At 45.0% G+C, this 20,140-nt stretch overlaps 1 protein-coding gene and 1 pseudogene across 1 annotated transcript; both read left to right on the top strand.

The window, feature by feature from the left end:
* Nucleotides 1-1,364: 1,364 nt before the first annotated feature.
* PTPN18 (protein tyrosine phosphatase non-receptor type 18) lies at nucleotides 1,365-17,035 on the top strand. The gene is given in 16 exon segments (XM_072797193.1): nucleotides 1,365-1,767; nucleotides 2,804-3,097; nucleotides 3,289-3,365; nucleotides 3,444-3,539; nucleotides 3,642-3,680; nucleotides 13,070-13,084; nucleotides 13,086-13,139; nucleotides 13,716-13,778; nucleotides 13,975-14,117; nucleotides 14,513-14,579; nucleotides 14,663-14,740; nucleotides 14,825-14,911; nucleotides 15,176-15,264; nucleotides 15,916-16,139; nucleotides 16,560-16,634; nucleotides 16,840-17,035. Coding segments are annotated over 16 exon segments (1,872 nt in total). The 3' UTR covers nucleotides 16,908-17,035.
* On the top strand, nucleotides 11,181-11,294 carry LOC140616656 (U2 spliceosomal RNA; annotated as a pseudogene).
* Nucleotides 17,036-20,140: the final 3,105 nt, after the last annotated feature.

Here is a 20,140-nt window from a genome sequence, read left to right as displayed (position 1 = left end):
ATTCCTCCCCTGAACATCCATATCTTCTCAAAAGTTTCGTGATACTTCTGTATCCCACCTCCCTGAGTCTCCAAAAACCCATTACCACCCACAAAATCTCAATGATTTCACTGACTTATGCTATTGTGCCCTGAGTAGAAACCCTGAATTGCTATCACCCCAAATCACAATAGCTCTTCAGCTACTTTGTACCTCACTGACCTCCAATGGCTGCCATTCATATCTGATGACAGTTGCCCATGAACATCCAAAGAACTCTCACTGACCTCCAATGAATTTACTATACACATCTATCCTCAGTGATCACTTCTGACCATCTCTGAGCCCTTAGAGATGAAACTAATAAATACTGATTCCATGGTGACTCCACCTAACCCCTCAATAAATGAAACATCCCCACTGATCATCCACTTTGACTTCTGTTACTTAAACCTGGGTCAGCAAACCACAGCATCAGGCCACACACACACACACACACACACACATGCACGCACGCACACGAACGTTTTGTGACATGAAAATTACATGAAATTAAAATTTCAGCGTCCACAAATAGTTTTATTGGAATGTAGTCACACTTATTTCTTTACATGTTGCCTATGGCTGCTTTCACACTGCCATGGAGTTAAGCAGCTGGGACAGAGACCAGAAACAGCAAAGTCAAAGACCAAAGCCTTTTTGAAGAAAAGGCTTTCCCCATCCCTATCTTAAACAACACTCTGATAATCCCCTCATGAATTAAATACAAAACCAGTGACTCCGTTGACTCCTCAATTAGGTTTGGTACACTGCGCCCCGTGGGTTAATCTTGGACACCTATACAGTCTCAAAGTGGACTGCACAGTCACCCCCTCCAGTGTCACCCCCAGAAGAGTGGGACCCCTACGCTCCTCAGTCTTCTCCAGCCTGCCCTTAGCGCCCCAGGAAACTTGGTCCACAGGTGTCCTCTGGCCTTTTCCCGCCCATTTTCTGAAGGCGAGGGTGTGGAGACAGAAAATAGAAGTTCTTTGAAAGCGTCGAGAACATCTTTCCCCTGGAACCCACTTCTATGGCCCCGATTCTGTTTTCTGGCAGGTTTAGGCGGGTTGAAAACCTTAAGACAGGATCCTGGTGCCCCCAGCTCCCCTTAGCACGACCCAGAAAAAGGAACCTCAGGAAATACAGGAAAATCGCGCGTCCAGCCGGCCTTTCTCCCAAGCAGCAGTGCCTGGGTGTCAGCTTCGCCGGCGGCGACCTCCCGCGCCCCCCCTCCCAGCGCGAGGGGCGCCCCCAGCCCAGGGGCCTTGGGGCGGACGGCCGCGTCCACTCTGGCCGGAAGCCCTGCCTACCGCTCAAGGACGCTGGACCCGGGAGGCCAGGCGAGGATGCACGGCCGCCTGCCCAGCGCGGGCCCCGTCGGGGGAGGCGGGCTCCGGGAGCGGATCCTGCTGGGATGGTCTGGGGATGATCCAGGGCATCGTCCGGACTCAACCCACATGCCCGGCGCCCCGAAAGAGGGAAGCACTTGCGCTGGACCCAGTTCTCCCGGCCGGTGGGAGAGTGTGGACCCTGCGGCCGCCAGGCCCCGAGCCTGTGGGCGGTACCAGGCGGAGCCGCGGACGTCCGGGCCGACCCGAGCGCCCCGGCGGCTTTGCGCGCTGCCACCGGGGTCCCGAGGTCGGAGGCGGGGCCTGCGGTCAGGGCCCCCCGCGCTCCAGCAGCCCGCGACCCCGCCGGGCGCTCCCGCTGGCCTGGACGTCGCCGGCCCGCGGAGCCAGGAGCCGCACGGTGGACTCTCTCTCTCTCTCTCTCTCTCTCTCTCTCTCTCCATCCAGGGGTTTCTCCTCGTCTCAACGCCCATCTTCCCCTCCCCCACCTGGCGGTGCCGCACACGCCCCTGGGTCCCTGTGCCCTCTTCCAGCTCCCGGAGAGGTCCCGCTGCTGGGTGGGGCTGGAGAAGCTGGCGCAGCACAGGAAGGCGGGCCCGCGCTTGAGCCGCAGGCGCCCCGGTGATCCCTTCTGCGGTCATGTGGAAGAAGGGGGCAGGGGAAAAAGAACCAAGAAGCCCTGCCGCGGGGTGGGGGGTGGGGGGTGGGGACGAGGGATGGTAGTGTGGATGCTGGGCTAGGGTGCTTCACCTGGGTCCTCGGACATCAGTGTCTCCTTGGGTAAAACGCGATAAAGACTAAACTGGTGTGAGGAACTGGTGTGGGTAAAACAACAACAACAACAAAAAACGCCTAGTACTTCTTGAGCGCTCACTTTGTAGGAGCCTATGTCACTAGTTATAAATATTCTAAACATTACAATGCCATGATGCAAGCCATGCGTAAGGAATGCTAATGCAGCGTCGTAGACACTGGTAGGTATTATCTATTATCGTTTGGTTTTTAATAGCTGCTGTTGATGGGAATACACTTCACGAATTATAATAATCGAACAGTAACAAAGTATCTGTAATATTTTGTTACAAAAATAACGTTATACATTATAATCTATATGCATTGCATATTGTCATACGTATCATATACCAATCATGTTTATTCTATTAAATATATATTATGTTACAATTGTTTACAATACAATGTAACACAGATTGAATGTTTAAGGGGTAGATGCTGAGAGGTTTGAATGCAATCCTCACTGTTGCACTTCCTGGAGGGGGAACTTTCTGCAAGTTACTCAACCATGTAGGTTTTCTTAACCTACACCGTGGGCACATCAATCATAGTCGTGTCCCCCCCCCCCCCCCCAGCCTTAGGGTGACTTTTGTAATGATCCAATGTCCTTAGCACAGAGCCTGGCATAGGGAAGGTGCTCTGAGTTGCTGTTACTACTGTATCACTACAATTACACAGGCACCATGCTATCTTGAGGGTCTGCACTCACTTCTCACAGGCCAGGTACCTTGTATCCCTACAAGTGCTTCTGAGCCCAAGAACCCTGACCTGGCTCCCCTCTTCCTCTCTCCTCCTTCCCCTGGGTTCGGCTCATGGTGACTTCCTCCAGGACATCCTTGCCCGCTCAGCAGCGTGTAAGACTGAGGGTGTATGCTCCACTGAGGTTGGCAATCTGCCAGGGAATGTGAGGAAGAACCGCTACAAAGATGTGTTGCCGTGTAAGTTGGGGACTTCCAGAGAGAGTCAGTGCAGCTCTGCACACATCCTCCTTCCTGAGCAACTCATGAATGCACCCAGGTGGGATACCTGCAGGGTGTGCAATAATCCTGCTGGCTTTCATCCAGGAGGCTGTCAGGACCTTGGTGCCCCTGTCATCCCAAAGCACTTTTCTCACCTCTCCGGCTGGCAGATGATCAGACACAAGTGATCCTCTCCCTGCTCCAGGAGGAGGGACATGGCGAATACATCAATGGCAACTTCATTCGGGTCAGGCTGGGAGTCAGGGAGGGGTGGATATGGTGGGGGTGACAGCAAGATCTTGGTGGTGAACTTAGCCTTTACCAGGGCACTGATGGAAGCCAGGCCTACATTGCCACACAAGGACCCCTGCCTCACAGCATGCTAGACTTCTGGCGCCTGGTCTGGGAGTTTGGGGTCAAGGTCAGCTCAGAGGAGGGTAAAGTGAAGCTAACATTTGGAGTCCTCCCTTGGCCTAACCAATTCCCTAACCCAAATCACTCCTCTTTCCCCTTTCTTGTGTAGGTAATCTTGATGGCATGTCGAGAAATGGAGAATGGGCGGGTAGGTGTTCTTAGCCCTCTAGAATACATTTCCTTGTGCAAGAAGGAGGCAAGAGAAATCTTGCTAGCAACTCCCTAATCCCGGGTCCAAAAGGACCAATTCTTGTAGTGACTCCTCTATTACTGTCTTTAATTTTTTGTTGATTTTTCCCCCCTTTTATTCATGGTGCTCATCCCTGCAGTGTTCACAACCCCTTTACTGCTGGTCTTCCCACTACAAGTCTGTACCATAGACCATAAGGCCCTATACCAAGCTGTCCCTGGTACAGTTCTGATCTCTGTGTTTGCCTCTCTCTCTCCTTTATTCATTTCATTCTAGCCATTTTGGCCTTTGCTGTTGCTCAGATGTGACAGGGATGGCTCAGTCTCAGGGCCTCTGCCTTGGCTGTTCCTTCTGCCTGGAACATTCTTCTCCTTGGCTTGCTCTACTACCACCTTAAGATCTTTCCTCAAATGCTACTTCCTCCGTGAGACTTTCCTGGATTTTACACCATTTAAAACTTCCAGCACTTCAACTCTCCTTCCCTTGTCCTATTTTCCTTTTTTCTTCACAATTCTTATCACTTCTAGCATATACTATAATCTACACATTGTTTATTCTCTATCTTCTTGATTAGAAGATAAGTCCAGGAGTTCAGGGATCTTTGTTTTGTCTGTTAGCATACACTAGTTACTCAGTAAATGCATATCAACATCAAAGGCACATGATTTCTACATTCTGGCCTATTCAATAGACAGGGATGGGGGGTGGGGTAAGTACTGCCCAGAAATGAATGGCTGATCATGGAGTCTGTACAATCTGTAGTGATGCCCCTTTTTTATTCCTGATTTTGGTAATTTGTGATTTGTCTGTCCATCTCTCCCACATCAGTCTGGCTAGAGTAAAGATGAGCTGTTGTACTGGATCTATCTTGCTGCCTTTTTTGGTAAATAAAATGTATTAGAATACAGCCACACTCATATGTTTGTATATTGTATATATCCGCTTTTATGCTAAAATGGTAGAATTCAGTAGTTGCAATTTTGGTGGATTGAATGGCTTGCAAAGTATAAAATGTGTATTATCTGGCCCTTTATAGAAAATGTCAGCCATCTTTGGGTTAGAGATTTGTCAATTGTTGTTGTTGTTGTTGTCATTGTTGTTGTTTTCTTCAAAGAACCAGCTTTAGGTTTGATTCATTTTCTCTATTTTTTTCATTTCCTATTTCATTAATAACTTTTCATCTTTTTCATTGCCTTCCTAATGGTTATTTAGGTTTAATTTGCTCTTACTTTTCTAGTTTCTTCAATTTAGATAATTGATTTGAGATTTTTCTTTTTTCATATATAAGCATTTAATGTTATTTATTTTTCTTTAAGCACTATTTTAGCTATATCTCACAAACTTGATATATTCATTGTATCTTATATTTCATTTAGTTCAAAATATTTTCTAATTTCCCTTGTGATTTCTTCTTTGACTCATGGTATTTGATCATGGTTGTACTTAGTTTCCAAATATTTGAGGACTTTCTCATGTGTATTCCTGTTATTAATTTTTAGTTAATTCTATTGTAGTCAAAGAACAACTTTATATGATTTTAATCCTTTTAAATAGGGGATCCCTGGGTGGCTCAGCGGTTTGGCGCCTGCCTTTAGCCCAGGGCGCGATCCTGGAGTCCTGGGATCAAGTCCCGCATCGGGCTTCCGGCATGGAGCCTGCTTCTCCCTCTGCCTGTGTCTCTGCGCCTCACACTCTCTCTCTATGTCTATCATGAATGAATAAATAAATCTTAAAAAAAAACATTTTAAATATACTGGACTGGTCTTATGGCTATGAATATAGTCTATCTTGGTAAATACTCTGGGTACACTTGAAAAGAATGTGTATTCTGCTTTTGTTGAATGGAGTGTTCTATAAATATCAATTCAGTCAAATGTATTGTGTCTTTTTTAAAAGACACGTTAATATGCTTTGTATCTTTACTATATTTTATAAATCTTTCCTAATTTCTTTTCTCTAAATATTTTATCAATTGCTAAGAGAGGAGTGATGAGATCTCCAACTGTTCAATAACTGCCAATTAGGACAAATATTATTCAAATCTTATTGTTTGTATGATTTGGGGGGGGGCTGCTTGCCCTATTATTTGCTAAAATAATGTTTAAGTCCCTAATTTTAAAATTATCTATTTGTCTCTTCACTTCTGTCAGTTTCTACTTCAGCTATTTTAAAACTTTGTAATTGAGTGTATACACAGTTAGGATTATGTCTTCCTGATGAATCAATCCCTTTTCCAATATGTAAGGTTCCTTTCTATTTCTGTTAATATTCCTTTTCTGAAGTGTACTTTGATATTACTATAGCCATTTAAATTGTGCTAAAGTGTGCATGATATATTTTTCCATTCTTTTACTTTTTTAAAAAAGATTTTATTTATTTATTCATGAGAGACACAGAGAGAGAGGCAGAGACATAGGCAGAGGGAGAAGCAGACTCCCTGTGGATAGCCCAATGTGGGACACAATCCCAAGACCCCAGGATCACAACCTGAGCTGAAGGCAGGAGCTCAACCACTGAGCCACTTAGGTGTCCCTCTCATTGTAGTTTTGGTTTGAATTTCCCTGATGATGAGTGATGTTGAGTGAGCATCCTTTCTTGTGTCTTTTGGCCATTTGGATGTCTTCTGTCCATTTTTTAATTGGATTATTTGGTTTTTGGCTGTAGGGTTGAATCAGTCCTTTATGTATTTTGTATACTAACCCTTTATCTGATATATATTTGCAAATACTTTTCCCATTCAATAGGTTGGGTTTTTTTAGTTTTGTTTCTTTCCTTCATTAAACAGAAGCTTTTTATTTTGCCATGGCATGATAAAAAAAGGAATAAAAGGCATCCAAATTGGTAAGCAAGAAGTAAAACTTTCACTATTTGCACATGACACGATACTATATATAGAAAACCCTAAAGATTACACACACAAAAAATGATAAAACTGATAAATGAATTCAGTAAGGTCGCAGGATACAAAATTAATATACAGAATTCCATTGTATTTCTATATACTAATAATGAAGCAGCAGAAAAAGAAATTAAGAAAACAATCCGATTTACAGTTGCACCAAAAATAATAAAATACCTCAGAATAAACTTAACCAAGGAAGTGAAAAACCTTTAGACTGAAAACTATAAAACACTGAATAAAAGAAAATTGAAGATGACACAAATAAATGGAAAGATATTCCATGCTCATGGATTGGAAGAAGAAATATTGTTAAAATGTCCATACCATCCAAAGCAATCTACAGATTTAGAGCAATCCCTATCAAAATACCAACAACATTTTTCAGAGGAGTAGAACAAACAATCCTAAAATTTGTATGGAACCACAAAGGCCTCAAATAGCTAAAGCAATCTTGAAAAAGAAATATAAAGCTGGAGATATCACAATTCCAGATTTTAAGTTATACTACAAAGATGTAGTAATCAAAACACTATGCTACTGCCATAAAAATAGACACATGAATCGATGGAATAGGACAGAAAGTCCAGAAATAAACTCATGAGTATATAGTCAATTAATCTATTAATCTTCAACAAAAGAGGCAAGAATATGGAATGGGAAAAAGAGTCTTATCAATACATGTGCTGGGAAAACTAGATATCTACATGCAAAAAAGAAAGAAAGAAAAAGAAGGAAGGAAGGAGGGAAGGAAGGAAGGAAGGAAGGAAGGAAGGAAGGAAGGAAGGAAGGAAGGAAAGAAAGAAGAAAGAAAGAAAGAAAGAAAGAAAGAAAGAAAGAAAGAAAGAAAGAAAGAAAGAAAGAAAGAAAGAGAAAGAAAGAAAGAAAGAGAAAAGAAAAGAAAGGAAAGGAAAAGGAAAAGGAAAAGGAAAAGGAAAAGGAAAAGGAAAAGGAAAGAAAGAAACTGGACTACTTTCTTCCACTATACACAAAAATAAACTCATAATGGATTAAAGACTTAAATGTGAGACCCAAAACCATAAAAATTGTAGAAGAGAGTACAGGCAGTAATTTCTCTGGCATTGGTCATAGCAACATCCTTCTTGATATGTCTCCTGAGGCAAAGGACATAAAAGCAAAAACTATTGGGACTGAATCAATCTCTTTTTAAAAACACCTTTATCAAGATGAAATTTATCCATTGAAAGTGTGCAATTCAATTGTTTTTTGTATATTCCTGAGTTACGTAACCATCACTGCAATAAATTTTAGAACATTTTCATCACCCCCCGAAGAAATCCCGTATCTATTGGCCATTACTCCCCATTTCTCCACCGTAGGTAATCCCTACTCTATTTTTCATCCCTATAGGTTTGACTACTCTGGACTTTTCATATAAGCTGAATCATATGATATGTAGTGTTTGTGACTGGATCCTTTCAGTTAGCATGTTTTTAAAATTCACGCATATTATAGCATGTGTCAGTACTTAACTCCTTTTCATTGCTGAACAGTATTCCATTGAATGTATCTATTACATTTTATTTATTCACTTAAGTTATTCTTAAACTTATTCAGTTTATAGAATGTGACTTGTTTCCACTTTTTGGCTATTATGAATAATGCTGCTATGAACGTTTGTGTGCAAGTTTTTGTGTAGAAGTATGTTTTCAATTCTCTTGGGTATATACCTAGAAGTGGAATTGTTACATCATGTGGTTACTCTATTCTTAATATTTTGAGGAACTGTCAAACTGTTTTACACAGCTATATCATTTTACATTCCAATCAGCAATGTATGAGGATTCAAATTCTTCACATCCTCACCAACACTTGTTATTTGTCTTTTTCCCATAGAATAATCTTGTTATTCTTGTATAAAATCAATTTATTATAAATGTAAGGGTTTATTTATGGACTCTCAATTCTATTCCATTGATTGGTATGTCTTCGTACCAGTACTATACATTTTTTATTATTGTAACTTTATAGTAAGTTTTGAAATCAAGAAGTGAGTCCTCTAAATCTCTTCGTTTTTCTTTTTTTTAAATAATTTTATTTATTTATTTATTTATTTATTTATTTATTTATTTATTTGAGACACAGAGAGAGAGGCAGAGACATAAGTAGAGAGAGAAGCAGACTCCTCTCAGGGAGCACGATATGGGACTCCACCCCAGGACTCCAGGACCACGCCCTGAGCCAAAGGCAGATGCTCAACTGCTGAGCCACCCAACTGCTGAGTGACCCAAATTTTGGGTCCCAAAATTTCTTTTTTTTTTCTTCAAGATCGTTTTGACTTTTCTGGGTCACTTGCTATGCAGAAGAGAGTAAGATAGCAGGCTTATGATTTAAAAAGACCTTCCTACTGACCTACTGATCAGTTCCTGCCTAGAAATTGGGTTTCTAATAAAAGTGGCTCCGTATGCTGGAACTGTTTATATAAACAGTATGGTTTATGTGAACACCTGCTCTCCCTTCTGGGAGCCTGAAGTTTCAATACATGCTAATCAGAGGGTGCCTGCATACCACATGGAGTGCCCTAGTGAAAACCCTGGGGACTGATTGCCTAATGAACTTCCCTGTGGACATACATACATGTTGCCACAAATCATTGCTGGGGGAATTAAGCACACTGCATACAACTTCACTGGGAGAAGACTCTTGGAAGTAGGAACCTTGTTTCCCTCACTTTGCCCTGTGCATCTTTTCCCTTTGCTGATTTTATTCTGTATCTTTTCATTGTAATAAATCATAACCATGAGCATAACTCTATGCGGAGTCCTGTGAATCCCGCTAGTAATTATGAAATATGAGGGTGGTCTTAGGTATCTATGACACATTCATTAATGTTAATGTATTAATGTTAAGATCAGCTTGCCAATATCTTCAAAAAGCCGTCTGGGATTTTGATAATGAATGCATTGAATCTATCAATTTGGGAGCTGTTGCCATTTTAAGAGTATTGTCTTCCATTCCATGAACATGGATATTTTTCCATTTATCTAAGTCCTCTTTAATTTCTCTTAGCAATGTTTATAGTGTTTAGTTTAGAAATCTTGCACTTTTGTTAAATTTATTTCTAAGTAGTTTATACTTTCTGATACTATTGTAAATGGAGTAATTTTCTTAATTTCATTTTCAGTTTCCTTATTGCAAGTCAAATAGTTTTCACTATATAGAAATACAGTTGATTTTTCTGTATTGATATTATATCCTGCAACCTTGCTGAACTCATTTATGAGCTTTAATAGTGTGGGTGTCGGTGTTGGGAAAACTTAGGGTTTTCCATATATGATGTCGTCTGCAAATTGAGATGATTTTGCTGCTTCTTTTCTAATTCAATACTCTTCCTTCCATCTTCCTTCCTTCCTTCCTTCCTTCCTTCCTTCCTTCCTTCCTTCCTTCCTTCCTTCCTTCCTTCCTCCCTCCCTCCCTCCCTCCCTCCCTCCCTCCCTCCTGTCTTCCATTTCTTTTCTCCTATCTTCACTGACTAGATCTTTCAGTACAAAGTTGAACAGAAGTGGCAAGTGCAACCTGACTTTAGGGGCAAAACATTCAGTCTTTCACCATAAATCTAAGGATTGGTGGTGGATTTTGTTTTGTTTTGTTTGTAGATGTGTGTATTAGTGTTGTTGTTTTAAACAGGCTAAGGAGTTTCCTTCTTTTCCTAGTTTCTTTTATACTTTTATCATGAAAGGGTGTTGGATTTTATAAGAAAATTTTCTGTATCTATTCAAATGATCATGTATTTTTATTTTATTTTCTATTAATATGGTATATGATATTGATTTTTTTATATAGAGAACCAATCTTTCATTCCTGGGATTAATCCAATTTTGTCATGGTGTATAACCCTTTGCTGGTATTTTGTTGAGGATTTTTGTGACTGTATTAATGAGATTGGTTAGTATCATTCTTTTCTTGTGATGTTTATGTCTGGTTTTGGTATCAGATTAATACTGGCCTCATACAATATATTGGAAAATGGTCCTTCAATTTTTTTTGGAAAAAATTTGTGAATAATTGCTATTAATTCTTCCTTGTTTGGCAAAATTCACTAGATTACCTTTTTTTAAAATATTAAAAATGGAGAAATATCCTTTACATTTTGCCACATATTTGCTTTTTCTATACTCTTCATTCTTTTTTGTTCATCCATATTTCTAATATTATGTTCCTTTTGTACAAACAACTTACTTTAATATTTCTCACAGTACCTATTTGTTTGTGATAAATTCTCTCAGCTTTTGTTTGTCTGAAACATTTTTAGAATGTAACTTCAGCATTTTTAGAATGTCACACCTTTGACCTCTGGCTTGCAGTTTCTGACAAAATTCTGTCATTCTTGTCTTTGTTCCTTAACATGTAATATGTCCTTTTGTGTGTGATCCTTTTAAGTTCTCTCTGTCTCTCTCAGCAATTTGATCATGATCTGCCTTGATATGGCTTTCCTTATGTTTATTCTCTCTATGGTTGACTTTCTTGGCTTTGTGGGTTTGTGGTTTCATCAAATTTGGAAAAGTTTCCAATGATTATTTTTTCAAATGTAGTTTCTCATCGCTTCTCAGCCTTTTGGCTAAGATCAAGTGTAGTATCAAATGTAGTTTCTGTTCTCCTCTCTCCTCTCCTTCTTCTGGACTCCAGATATGCATACATTATGCATACCATTTGGTATATTTCCACAGGTAATTGACTCTTCATTTTTCCCTAGTAATTTTTTTCTCTTTTTTTCATTTTTTAAGAAATATTTTATTTATTTATTCATGAAAAGACACAAAGAGAGAGGCAGAGACATAGGCAGAGGGAGAAGCTGGCCCCTGGAAGGAGCCCCATGCGGGACTCCATCCCAGGACCGTGGGATCACGACCTGAGCTGAAGGCAGATGCTCAACCACTAAGCCATCCACGCATCCCTTTTTTTCATTTTAAATAGTTTCTATTGCCATATCTTTGTGTTTATTGATCTTCTGTGTCTAATCTGCTATTTTACAGTGAATTTTTTATTTCATGTATTTTATTTTCCCCTCTAATGGGGTCTAAAGACCTTCATTTAGGTTTATTTTATATATATATATATCTTTTGTTTCACTTTCATTATGTTTGTGTTTTCCTTTTCATCTTCAAGTATATTTAAAATATTTTTTTAATTGCTTAAAGGTCTTTGTCCAATTCTTTCTTCATCCCCATTGGATCTTCTGTTCACATATTTTTCTCCTGGTTATGGATCATATTTTCTTGTGTCTTTGTATGTCTAGTAATTTTATTGGATGCTGGACATTTCTTTTTTGTTTTTAATTTTTATTTATTTATGATAGTCACACACACACACACACAGAGAGAGAGAGAGAGAGAGGCAGAGACATAGGCAGAGGGAGAAGCAGGCTCCATGCACCGGGAGCCCAACATGGGATTCGATCCCAGGTCTCCAGGATCGCGCCCTGGGCCAAAGGCAGGCGCTAAACCGCTGCGCCACCCAGGGATCCCGATGTTGGACATTTCTAATTTTACGCAGGTAACTGTTGGATTTTATCGTCTTCCTTTAAAGAGCATTGGACTTTTTCTGGAAGACGTTAAGTTACTTTTGGATGTTTGATCACTTTAAGGTTTGTTTTAAAGCTTTTGTAGGGCAGGTCTAGAGCGGCCTTTACTCTAGAACTAATTTCACTCTACTTCTAATATGTATGTGATCCTTCTTGGTTCCCTGTTGAATGCCCTTATAGTCAATCAGGTCTCCCCACTCTGGCTGGAGAGAATATAAATTATTTCTGTCCTATTCTGAACATTACAGGAAATGTTCATCTTAGGTCCTTAGTTATTCTTTCATGGGAAGTTATTCTTGCCTGGCTTCATGGAGTTTCATGATGCTCAGATTATTATTTAGCTAATAATACTCAAGGGGACCATATGCAGATCTCTGGACTTTTTAAACTTTTGTTTGCATGCCTCTGTTCTTTCCAGGACTCTGCCCTTCCAATTCTAGATGCTTTGGCCTTCCTGAGCCATGATCTCTGGCTCCTCAATTCAGTGGGATCATTGGACTCTCCATGTCCTGCAGCCTGGTGACTGCCTCTAGGCAGTAACCTGGGGCAGTCATAAGATTTAACCTATGTGTTTCTCTTTGTTCAGTAATAACAATCCTGCAATGCCTGTTTCCCAATGTCTGAAAATAGTGGCACGTATGTTCTGTCCAGCTTTTTAGTTGTTTACGATATGAGAGTATTCTGACCTGTCTTCCTCCTACATAGTCAGAAGCTCAAGTCTCCACTGTGTCTGTGTGTTTGATCTGACAGGGCGCTGCCAGCTGGCATGCATTAAAGCTGCAGCTAGATGTGCTTCCACCAGCAATGCCTGAGGTGTCCTGTGAGGGTGTAGGTGTATAGATCTGGAACTCTATAAAGCAGACTACTGCTCTTCACTCCCTGCCCTTTCTCCCTTGGCTTTTGCAGAAAAAGTGTGAGCATTTTCTGGGCCCAAGAACGGGAACCACTACAGATTGGGCTTTTTTGCATCATCCTGGTGAGCTGGGGCAGAGGTGGGAATGGTGTTTTATGAAGGGCGGTTTCACAGAAGATTCTCAGGGAAGCTTTTGGATTGGGCCTGAAAGGATGAATAGTTTTTCCACAGCCCTCTCACACTGCAGGGCACTCTCTGGTATTAGCATGCAAATAGTCAGAACTCCATATATACATTGCTTTTGCATTCTGACTATGATCATGGTTATCTCTGTTATATAAATGCCTGGTTAGGTCCTTAAAATCCTTATTTCCTTTACCATTTCAGAACTCCAGAAAATCTCTCACTTCAAGTCATGTATAGTTGGTACATAATAAGTACAATAAAACTCTTGCTGTACAACAAAAGAAATCTTTTTTTTTCCCACCATAAATGAGCTTGTTGGAGTTTTAAATCACAATTCTTTCTCCCCTCTATCAAATGTTTCCTTCAGGAAAGCCATGGAAGAGATTTGAGCCAAATGCATTTTTTAAAATATGTTGTTTAACTTTGATTTTTAATCAGAAATGCTTTGTTTGCTGTAAATGTCTTTTGGCACCTTTGTTCTCCTCTCTCTTCCCACCTGCCCCACATCCTCAGACAAGGGAGACACGGCTGAATACAGACATCGTGCTCAGGACCCTCCAGGTCACTTTTCAGAAGGTACTGAAAGGGGAGGCGGAGGCTCCCATAAGGGCAGAGCTGTTTCCTGTTTGTTTTCTCATTTGTAAAATGGGCATTAGCAATAATACCTATCTCCTCCGTTACTACCTGTTGGATTTAAACGGACGATGTCTGACATGTAGTAGATGCTCCATACATGCTTTTTTTAATCTGCCTCTCTTTTCCCATGTTTCAGAATTGCCCTTCTGTGTATCAGTTGCAATATATGTCCTGGCCAGACAGAGGAGTCCCTAGCAATCCTGAACATGTGCTCACCATGGTGGAGGAAGCCTATCGCCTCCAGGGATCTGGCCCCAGCCCCCTCTGTGTCCACTGCAGGTTAAAGAAATGGGTTTTATGGGGGTCTGGTGAGACAGAGGTGATTAGGAGTGGGGGAGGGAAGTAGGGAGGTCAGTGCAGGGCCTGAAGTCAGTATCACAGTTTGAGGGCCTCTTTTGAAAAACCTGAAGCCACACTAGCTCATGCTGCATCAACTGAAATTTAGCATTTATTGAGCACAGACTGCCTGCTGGAGAGTAAGCACAGAGTTGATGCTCAACAAATATAAGCAATTAAAAAGTTTTTTCTTTTAAATTGTAATCTGGGGATTCTGAGAATCAAAAGGTGCTGCAGGGGATCCTTCATTATGGCCTTCACTCCCAACTTCAAATGCCCCATATAAAAGGGGTTGTGGACAGGTCCTGACCAAGCTTACACTTACTCTTGCTTGTCAGTGTGGGTTGTGGGTGAACAGGTGTCCTGTGCACTGTGGATTATGTGAGACAGTTACTCCTGACCCAGGTACGAATAGGGCATGTGTGTGGTTATGTGCAGAACAGGTCCAATGCCCACCAGGTCCTGCTCATGTGCTCTCTCTGCTCCAGATGATCCCACCTAACTTTAGCCTCTTCAACGTGGTCCTGGAGATGAGAAACCAGCGGCCTGCAGCTGTGCAGACAGAGGTGAGAGGCTCAGTCTCCTCAATCCAAGGTCACATCCCTCCTCCTCTTGTCTTCCCTTTTTGATGATTCCTCTTCCCCCACCAGGAGCAGTACAGGTTCCTATACCACACAGTGGCTCGGATGTTCTCAGCACTCCAAAATACCAACCCTCTTTACCAGAATTTCAAGGAGGTACCAAGGTACTTCCTACTGTCTTCCTGTCCACCATCAACACCCTCAGAGACCAGGACCCAGAGTAGAAGTCTTTGGCCACCATCATTGCATCTAGCCCATGGACTCCTTCTGGGAGACTATTCCTCTTAAGCTTAATCCTCCCACCCACCCCCGCCCCACCCCTGCCCCTGCCCTTGCCCCCCAGAGTCCATGGTCACCTTCAGCAGGGGTCTGGCCAGTTTCCTCCAAGCTTCATACCCCTCCCCTCCTGTCTTTCCCCAGCATTGTGCCCCAGTCTACGAGGACGCCCTGTCCTTCCAGACCTCCCTGGCCCTTACCACCACACCACGCCCAGTTGGCGAGGTCCTCAGGTACCCAGCTCCGTCTCCTCATTCTTCCCTTCCTAATTTCTCAGCCTCAGAGGCTAACCCTTCCCTTGCCCTTGAAACAGCAGCCCTTCCGTGTTTAGTCTACCAAATAATCACTGGCTCTTTTAATTGAGTCGGGGAACCAGCCCCAATAGGGCACTTTGAGCCCAGAGATCCCACTGCCTCTGCTTCTGAGACTAGCCCCTGGTTGGCCCTTTCTTTGCTTCCCCGGTCATTAATTTCGCAAATATTTCTTGACGCTGCCCACTTGTCAGGCCTCGTGTCAGGTGCTGGGGACACAGGGGCCATCTCCCTTTGCGGCAGATTTCAGCCCCTCGTCCTTGAGACCGGCTCACCATTTCGAGCCTTTCCCTCCCTCCCCTTTAGATGCCACTTCCTCATTCTTTGATTCAAACGTCGACCCAGAAATGACCACCCCGCAATACACTGCCCCGCCCCGTTCACCTGCGCCGCTGTCCGCCTGCCCCGTCCACCCACCTGGCGGGCGCCGCAGGCGCAGAGCCCAGGCCCGGAGCGCAGAGCCCTGAGCCCAGCCCGTGGGGCCGCCGCGCGGGCGGAAAGGAAGCCGCGCTCCCCGCCCCCTCCTCCGGCCCAGGCGTTTCACTTCCTCCCCGCCCTCCGCGCCCGCGGGAGCATCTCGGAGCCGGGGCCCCCGGGCCTCGCCATGGCCGACACGTACGCGGTGGTGCAGAAGCGCGGGGCGCCGGCGGGCCCCGGGGCGGGGGCGCGGGGCGCGGGCGCGGGCGCGGGCGCGGGCGCGGGCGCGGGCGAGGCGCCGCTGTACAGCCAGGTGAGGCCGCGCGCCCGGAGGCCGCCGGCGCACGCGGAGGACGCGCGGGGGCTGCTGCCCGGCGGCGGTGAGTCGCGGCGGGTCGCGGCGCGAGGCGGGAGGGGGCACCCACCTCCCCTGCCCCCACCTCCCCCCGCCCCGCCCCGCCCCGCCCCTGCCCCAGACGCGTCTTGCTGGGGTCGGGAAGGCCCTGGCGGCCCCGAGGACCCCTGGCCCGCAGCGCTGCCCGGCCGGGCCACGCCTCTGGGGCTGTTGCCGCACCGCACGCCGATCAGGGCCACTGCCACGGTGGGAAGTGCCCAGACCTGGCCGCGAGTCCCTGGCGACGCCAGCCGGGCCAGGGCTAGCCCGCCGGCGACACCCGCCCCGCCCCGTCCCCCCCCCCCCCCCCAGGCCCCGGCAGCGCGGAGGACGCTGCCCCCAGTGTGTGCCGACTCAGTGGGGCTGAGTCGATCCGTGGGGGCGGGGGTGGTTGTTCTGCCCACAGTTCCTGCCGACCAAAGCCCTGCCGGGCCTGATGCCTATGAGGACGTGGTGGATGGCCCTCAGACCGGTGGGCTAGGTAAGTCAAAGTCTGGGTTGCTGGGCTTCCGCAGCTTCGACTGAATCCCAGGATTTGGGGGTGTAGGGATGGTGGCACGGGGCCCACACTCTCCGAGTCCTGTGGTTGTGGCTTCAGCCCCCCCCCCCCCCAAGGGCCTGGAGGCTTGAGGATGACCTTCCACATGTCTCCACACCTCAGCTTCTCCATGAAACCCTTCTTCCAGGCTTCAACCTGCGCATTGGAAGGCCTAAAGGGCCCCGGGACCCCCCTGCTGACTGGAGCCAGGTGTGAGTGCGCAAGCTGCCTGCCTGTTGCCCGCCACGAGCACCTGCACTGCTGACGGCCGTGTTCTGCTATGTGAAGTGCTGGGAATGGGAATGCTGGTCCTGGATCAAAATAAAAGTTTCTCAGGGTGGAAATATAGGGGCTTTGCCCCAGTGATTATAGCATTCAAAGCCTGAGGCTGGGGGAGGTAGTTGGAAGATAATGGCTGGTAAGGCTGCAGTGAACAGATTCAAGAATAAACATCAGGAATGGGTCCAACCCCAGGGGACTAGGCAGGTTCTCCCAGGTGTGAAGAAGAAGATGGACAGATGGGCTTCTATAAATTGCCCCCATCGTCCATAATGCACTCGTTCATCTCGATAATTGAACCTCTCTCACTTAAGACACTCAGCTGGATACAGAAAGGGGTGGGCCGTTGAAAAGACTGATGGATGCTTCCCCACCCTGCCGTCACCATTCAGACAGATCCAAGCCAGGTATAACAACCCAGCAGACTGATTTCAAACAGGTAAAAAGATCCCCAGATGGGTATGCAGACAGATGGGCCCCCAACTGGGACAAGTAGATAGCCGTATACCTAAGACAGCCAGATCTTCAGAGGGACAGACCACAGCTGGAAGGATGGACCTCCAGTCAGAGAGAGAAATCAACTAACAGCCTGACAGACCAGCCCCAGCAAGAGAGACCATAAAAAACACCCCTCTCCTGGCTAGGCAGCCAGCCAGACACCAGCCGGATGGACCTCTAGGTGGACAGACTCCCAGACAGACATAAACAAATCCCTAGCTGAACAGGCACACAGACATCCTCTCAGCTAGACAGACATACCCCCAAGTGAGTGGACAGACTAACCTAGTCAGACTCCTCTCTAGCCAGATGGACTCTCAGCCAGACCCTTGATTGTACAGACAGCCTCTCAACTTAGCAATAGACGTCTAGGTGAACTTCTAGATGGTTGGATAGTCCCCACCAACTCACCAATTCCAAAGAACCCACATTTTAGCAGACAAATTGATGCACCACCTGCTGAGAAGACTGCCAGGTGGATCCCCAGGCAGTCAACAAGCCAGATAAGTAGACAAACGCTCAGGGAGATAAATATCCTAAGCCTGACAGATTACCCACCATCTACCAACTTGGCATACATTGCACATCAGATCCTTCAAACAGGTTAGATATCTGCTAGCCAGATCGACCTCCAGTCTCTCAGAGAGGATAGGGCCGCATTGGCAGATGAACTCCTAGTCAGGCACATGACAGATGGCTCCAGCCAGACAGTGAGGCACTGTGCTCAGGCAGAGATAAATAAACCCCAAGCCAACTGGCCAGCCATATCCCAAACTGGACAGCCAGATGAACAGGTGGACCCTCATCTGGAGAGAGAAATGGACCCCCAACAACTCAGATTCCATTTAGACAGATCCCCAACCAGATAGACCCTAGTCAGACAGTAAGACCCTCAACTAGACTAAGTCTGAGCCATTCACATACACCCTTAGCCAGACAAACCCCCAGCCCTTGAACTGACAGCAGATGCACACAGATTGCTAGTTTGGCAGACAGCTCTGCAGCTGGCAAAACAGCCATCTAGCCTCATAGATGGACTGACAACAGACTGACAGATCAGTCTGTAGCCAGATAGGCTGATAAATCTCCAAGTAGATAGCTAGAAAAGTAAACTCCAGACAGACTGAATGCCAGCTTGATAAGACCCTCAGAGAGACCCCCAGCTAGACAGACATGCGGACCTCCAGCCAAAAGAGCTGCAGCCAGGCAGATCCCCAGCTAGACAGACACTGCATGAGCCAGACAGATCTCCAACTGGACAGATAGAAAAATGGGCCACCCAGCCAGAAAACAAGCAATCCTCCATCAAGATAGATCTTCAAACCAGACAACCCCAACTGAACAGAAAGACGAGATTAAATTTACACTTGATGCTCCAAAACCCTGATCCTGCTCTGTGAGCCTCTCTCCTGATGTGATTTTCCTGACAATGTCTAGTTCATTCAGGTGGATTCCCACCCATCCCCCCCCAGCAAAGTGCCCTCCCAAGGCTGTTGGAGAGCGATCCTGTGTCTGTGATGAGCATGGACCACTGAGGCCTTCACCAGCCACCTGCCCAGCCAGGCCCACATCCCTCATTCAGTTACTGTGAGAATTCAGTGAAAGAGAGAATATAAAGATTTAGTTCAGGAGCTTATGCTTGATAAATGTTAGACCATAATCAGATCTTGGCTCCTACACTCAATACAGGTTCTGAGAAAAGTCATTTTCCCTTTGAGTGTTAGTAAAAGGAAAGTGAAACTTGCCTTCCTTGGCCACAACAGTGCTTGCTGGCATTGGACTTAACTTGTCAAGTGCTATAAGGCCTCTGCACAAGAAGCAGTTCAACCAGCAGAAACCCGGAATTGCAGAGAAACCTAGGGATTCTCCAGCTTAATGGGGACCAGGAGGCCAGCATCACCCGGAGTGATGAGGTGGAGCTGAATTTGGTGGAAAGAGGCAGGAAGGAGGACCCAAAGCTGCTGGTAACGGGAGATTTGAGGTGTCATTTAGAGTGGAAACTGATCTCATAGCCAAAAATATTAAGTTCATTTGGCTCCAGAGACTAGAAAGGGAAAAGCAGTAGTATCTTGGAGGAGAGGCAGTCTATGGCAAAAGGAAGAAGCATATTTCCCTCCATAGAGGAGGGAAACCAGTGTTAATTAAAACATTGGTCTCTGGGGTCTGCCCAGAGGCTAGCACCGACTCAGCTCAATTTCCTACCAGAAACCATTACGGTGGGGTGCAGTAGACCCATTTGGGGAAGATCTTTTTAACAATTAGGTCTGAGGCTAAACTGTTTGCAATCCTTAGCTGCCCATTTCAGACTGAAGAGTTGTTCTGCTGAAAGTGAGAACTTCCATGCTTTGTGATTATCAGCAGGAAGATGCCCCAGCAACATAGAAAAACCTATAGGATTGCAAGGCAGAGCATTCAGGAGAATGCTGGGCTGAGCTCTTTACATATTTTATTTCATTCGGTCTGTAAAACAATATCTGTGAGTAAGTTTTACCACTGAGCCCATTTTGCAGATGCAGAGGAGACTCAGAAAAGATAGTTGTTAGTTTGAGACTCACACCCAGATTTCTGTCTTAGTGTTTAGTGTTACAGAAATATATGGCTCTGAGTGAAAGAAGCCCTAAATCATTAAATGAATATAAATAGCTAGCCTGACTGGGTCCTTGGTATGCACA

The sequence above is a fragment of the Canis lupus genome, chromosome 24 (assembly GCF_048164855.1).
Source record: "Canis lupus baileyi chromosome 24, mCanLup2.hap1, whole genome shotgun sequence".
NCBI lineage: Eukaryota > Metazoa > Chordata > Mammalia > Carnivora > Canidae > Canis > Canis lupus.
The sequence above is the reverse complement of the archived record's forward strand: the minus strand, read 5'-3'. Positions and strand labels throughout refer to the sequence as shown.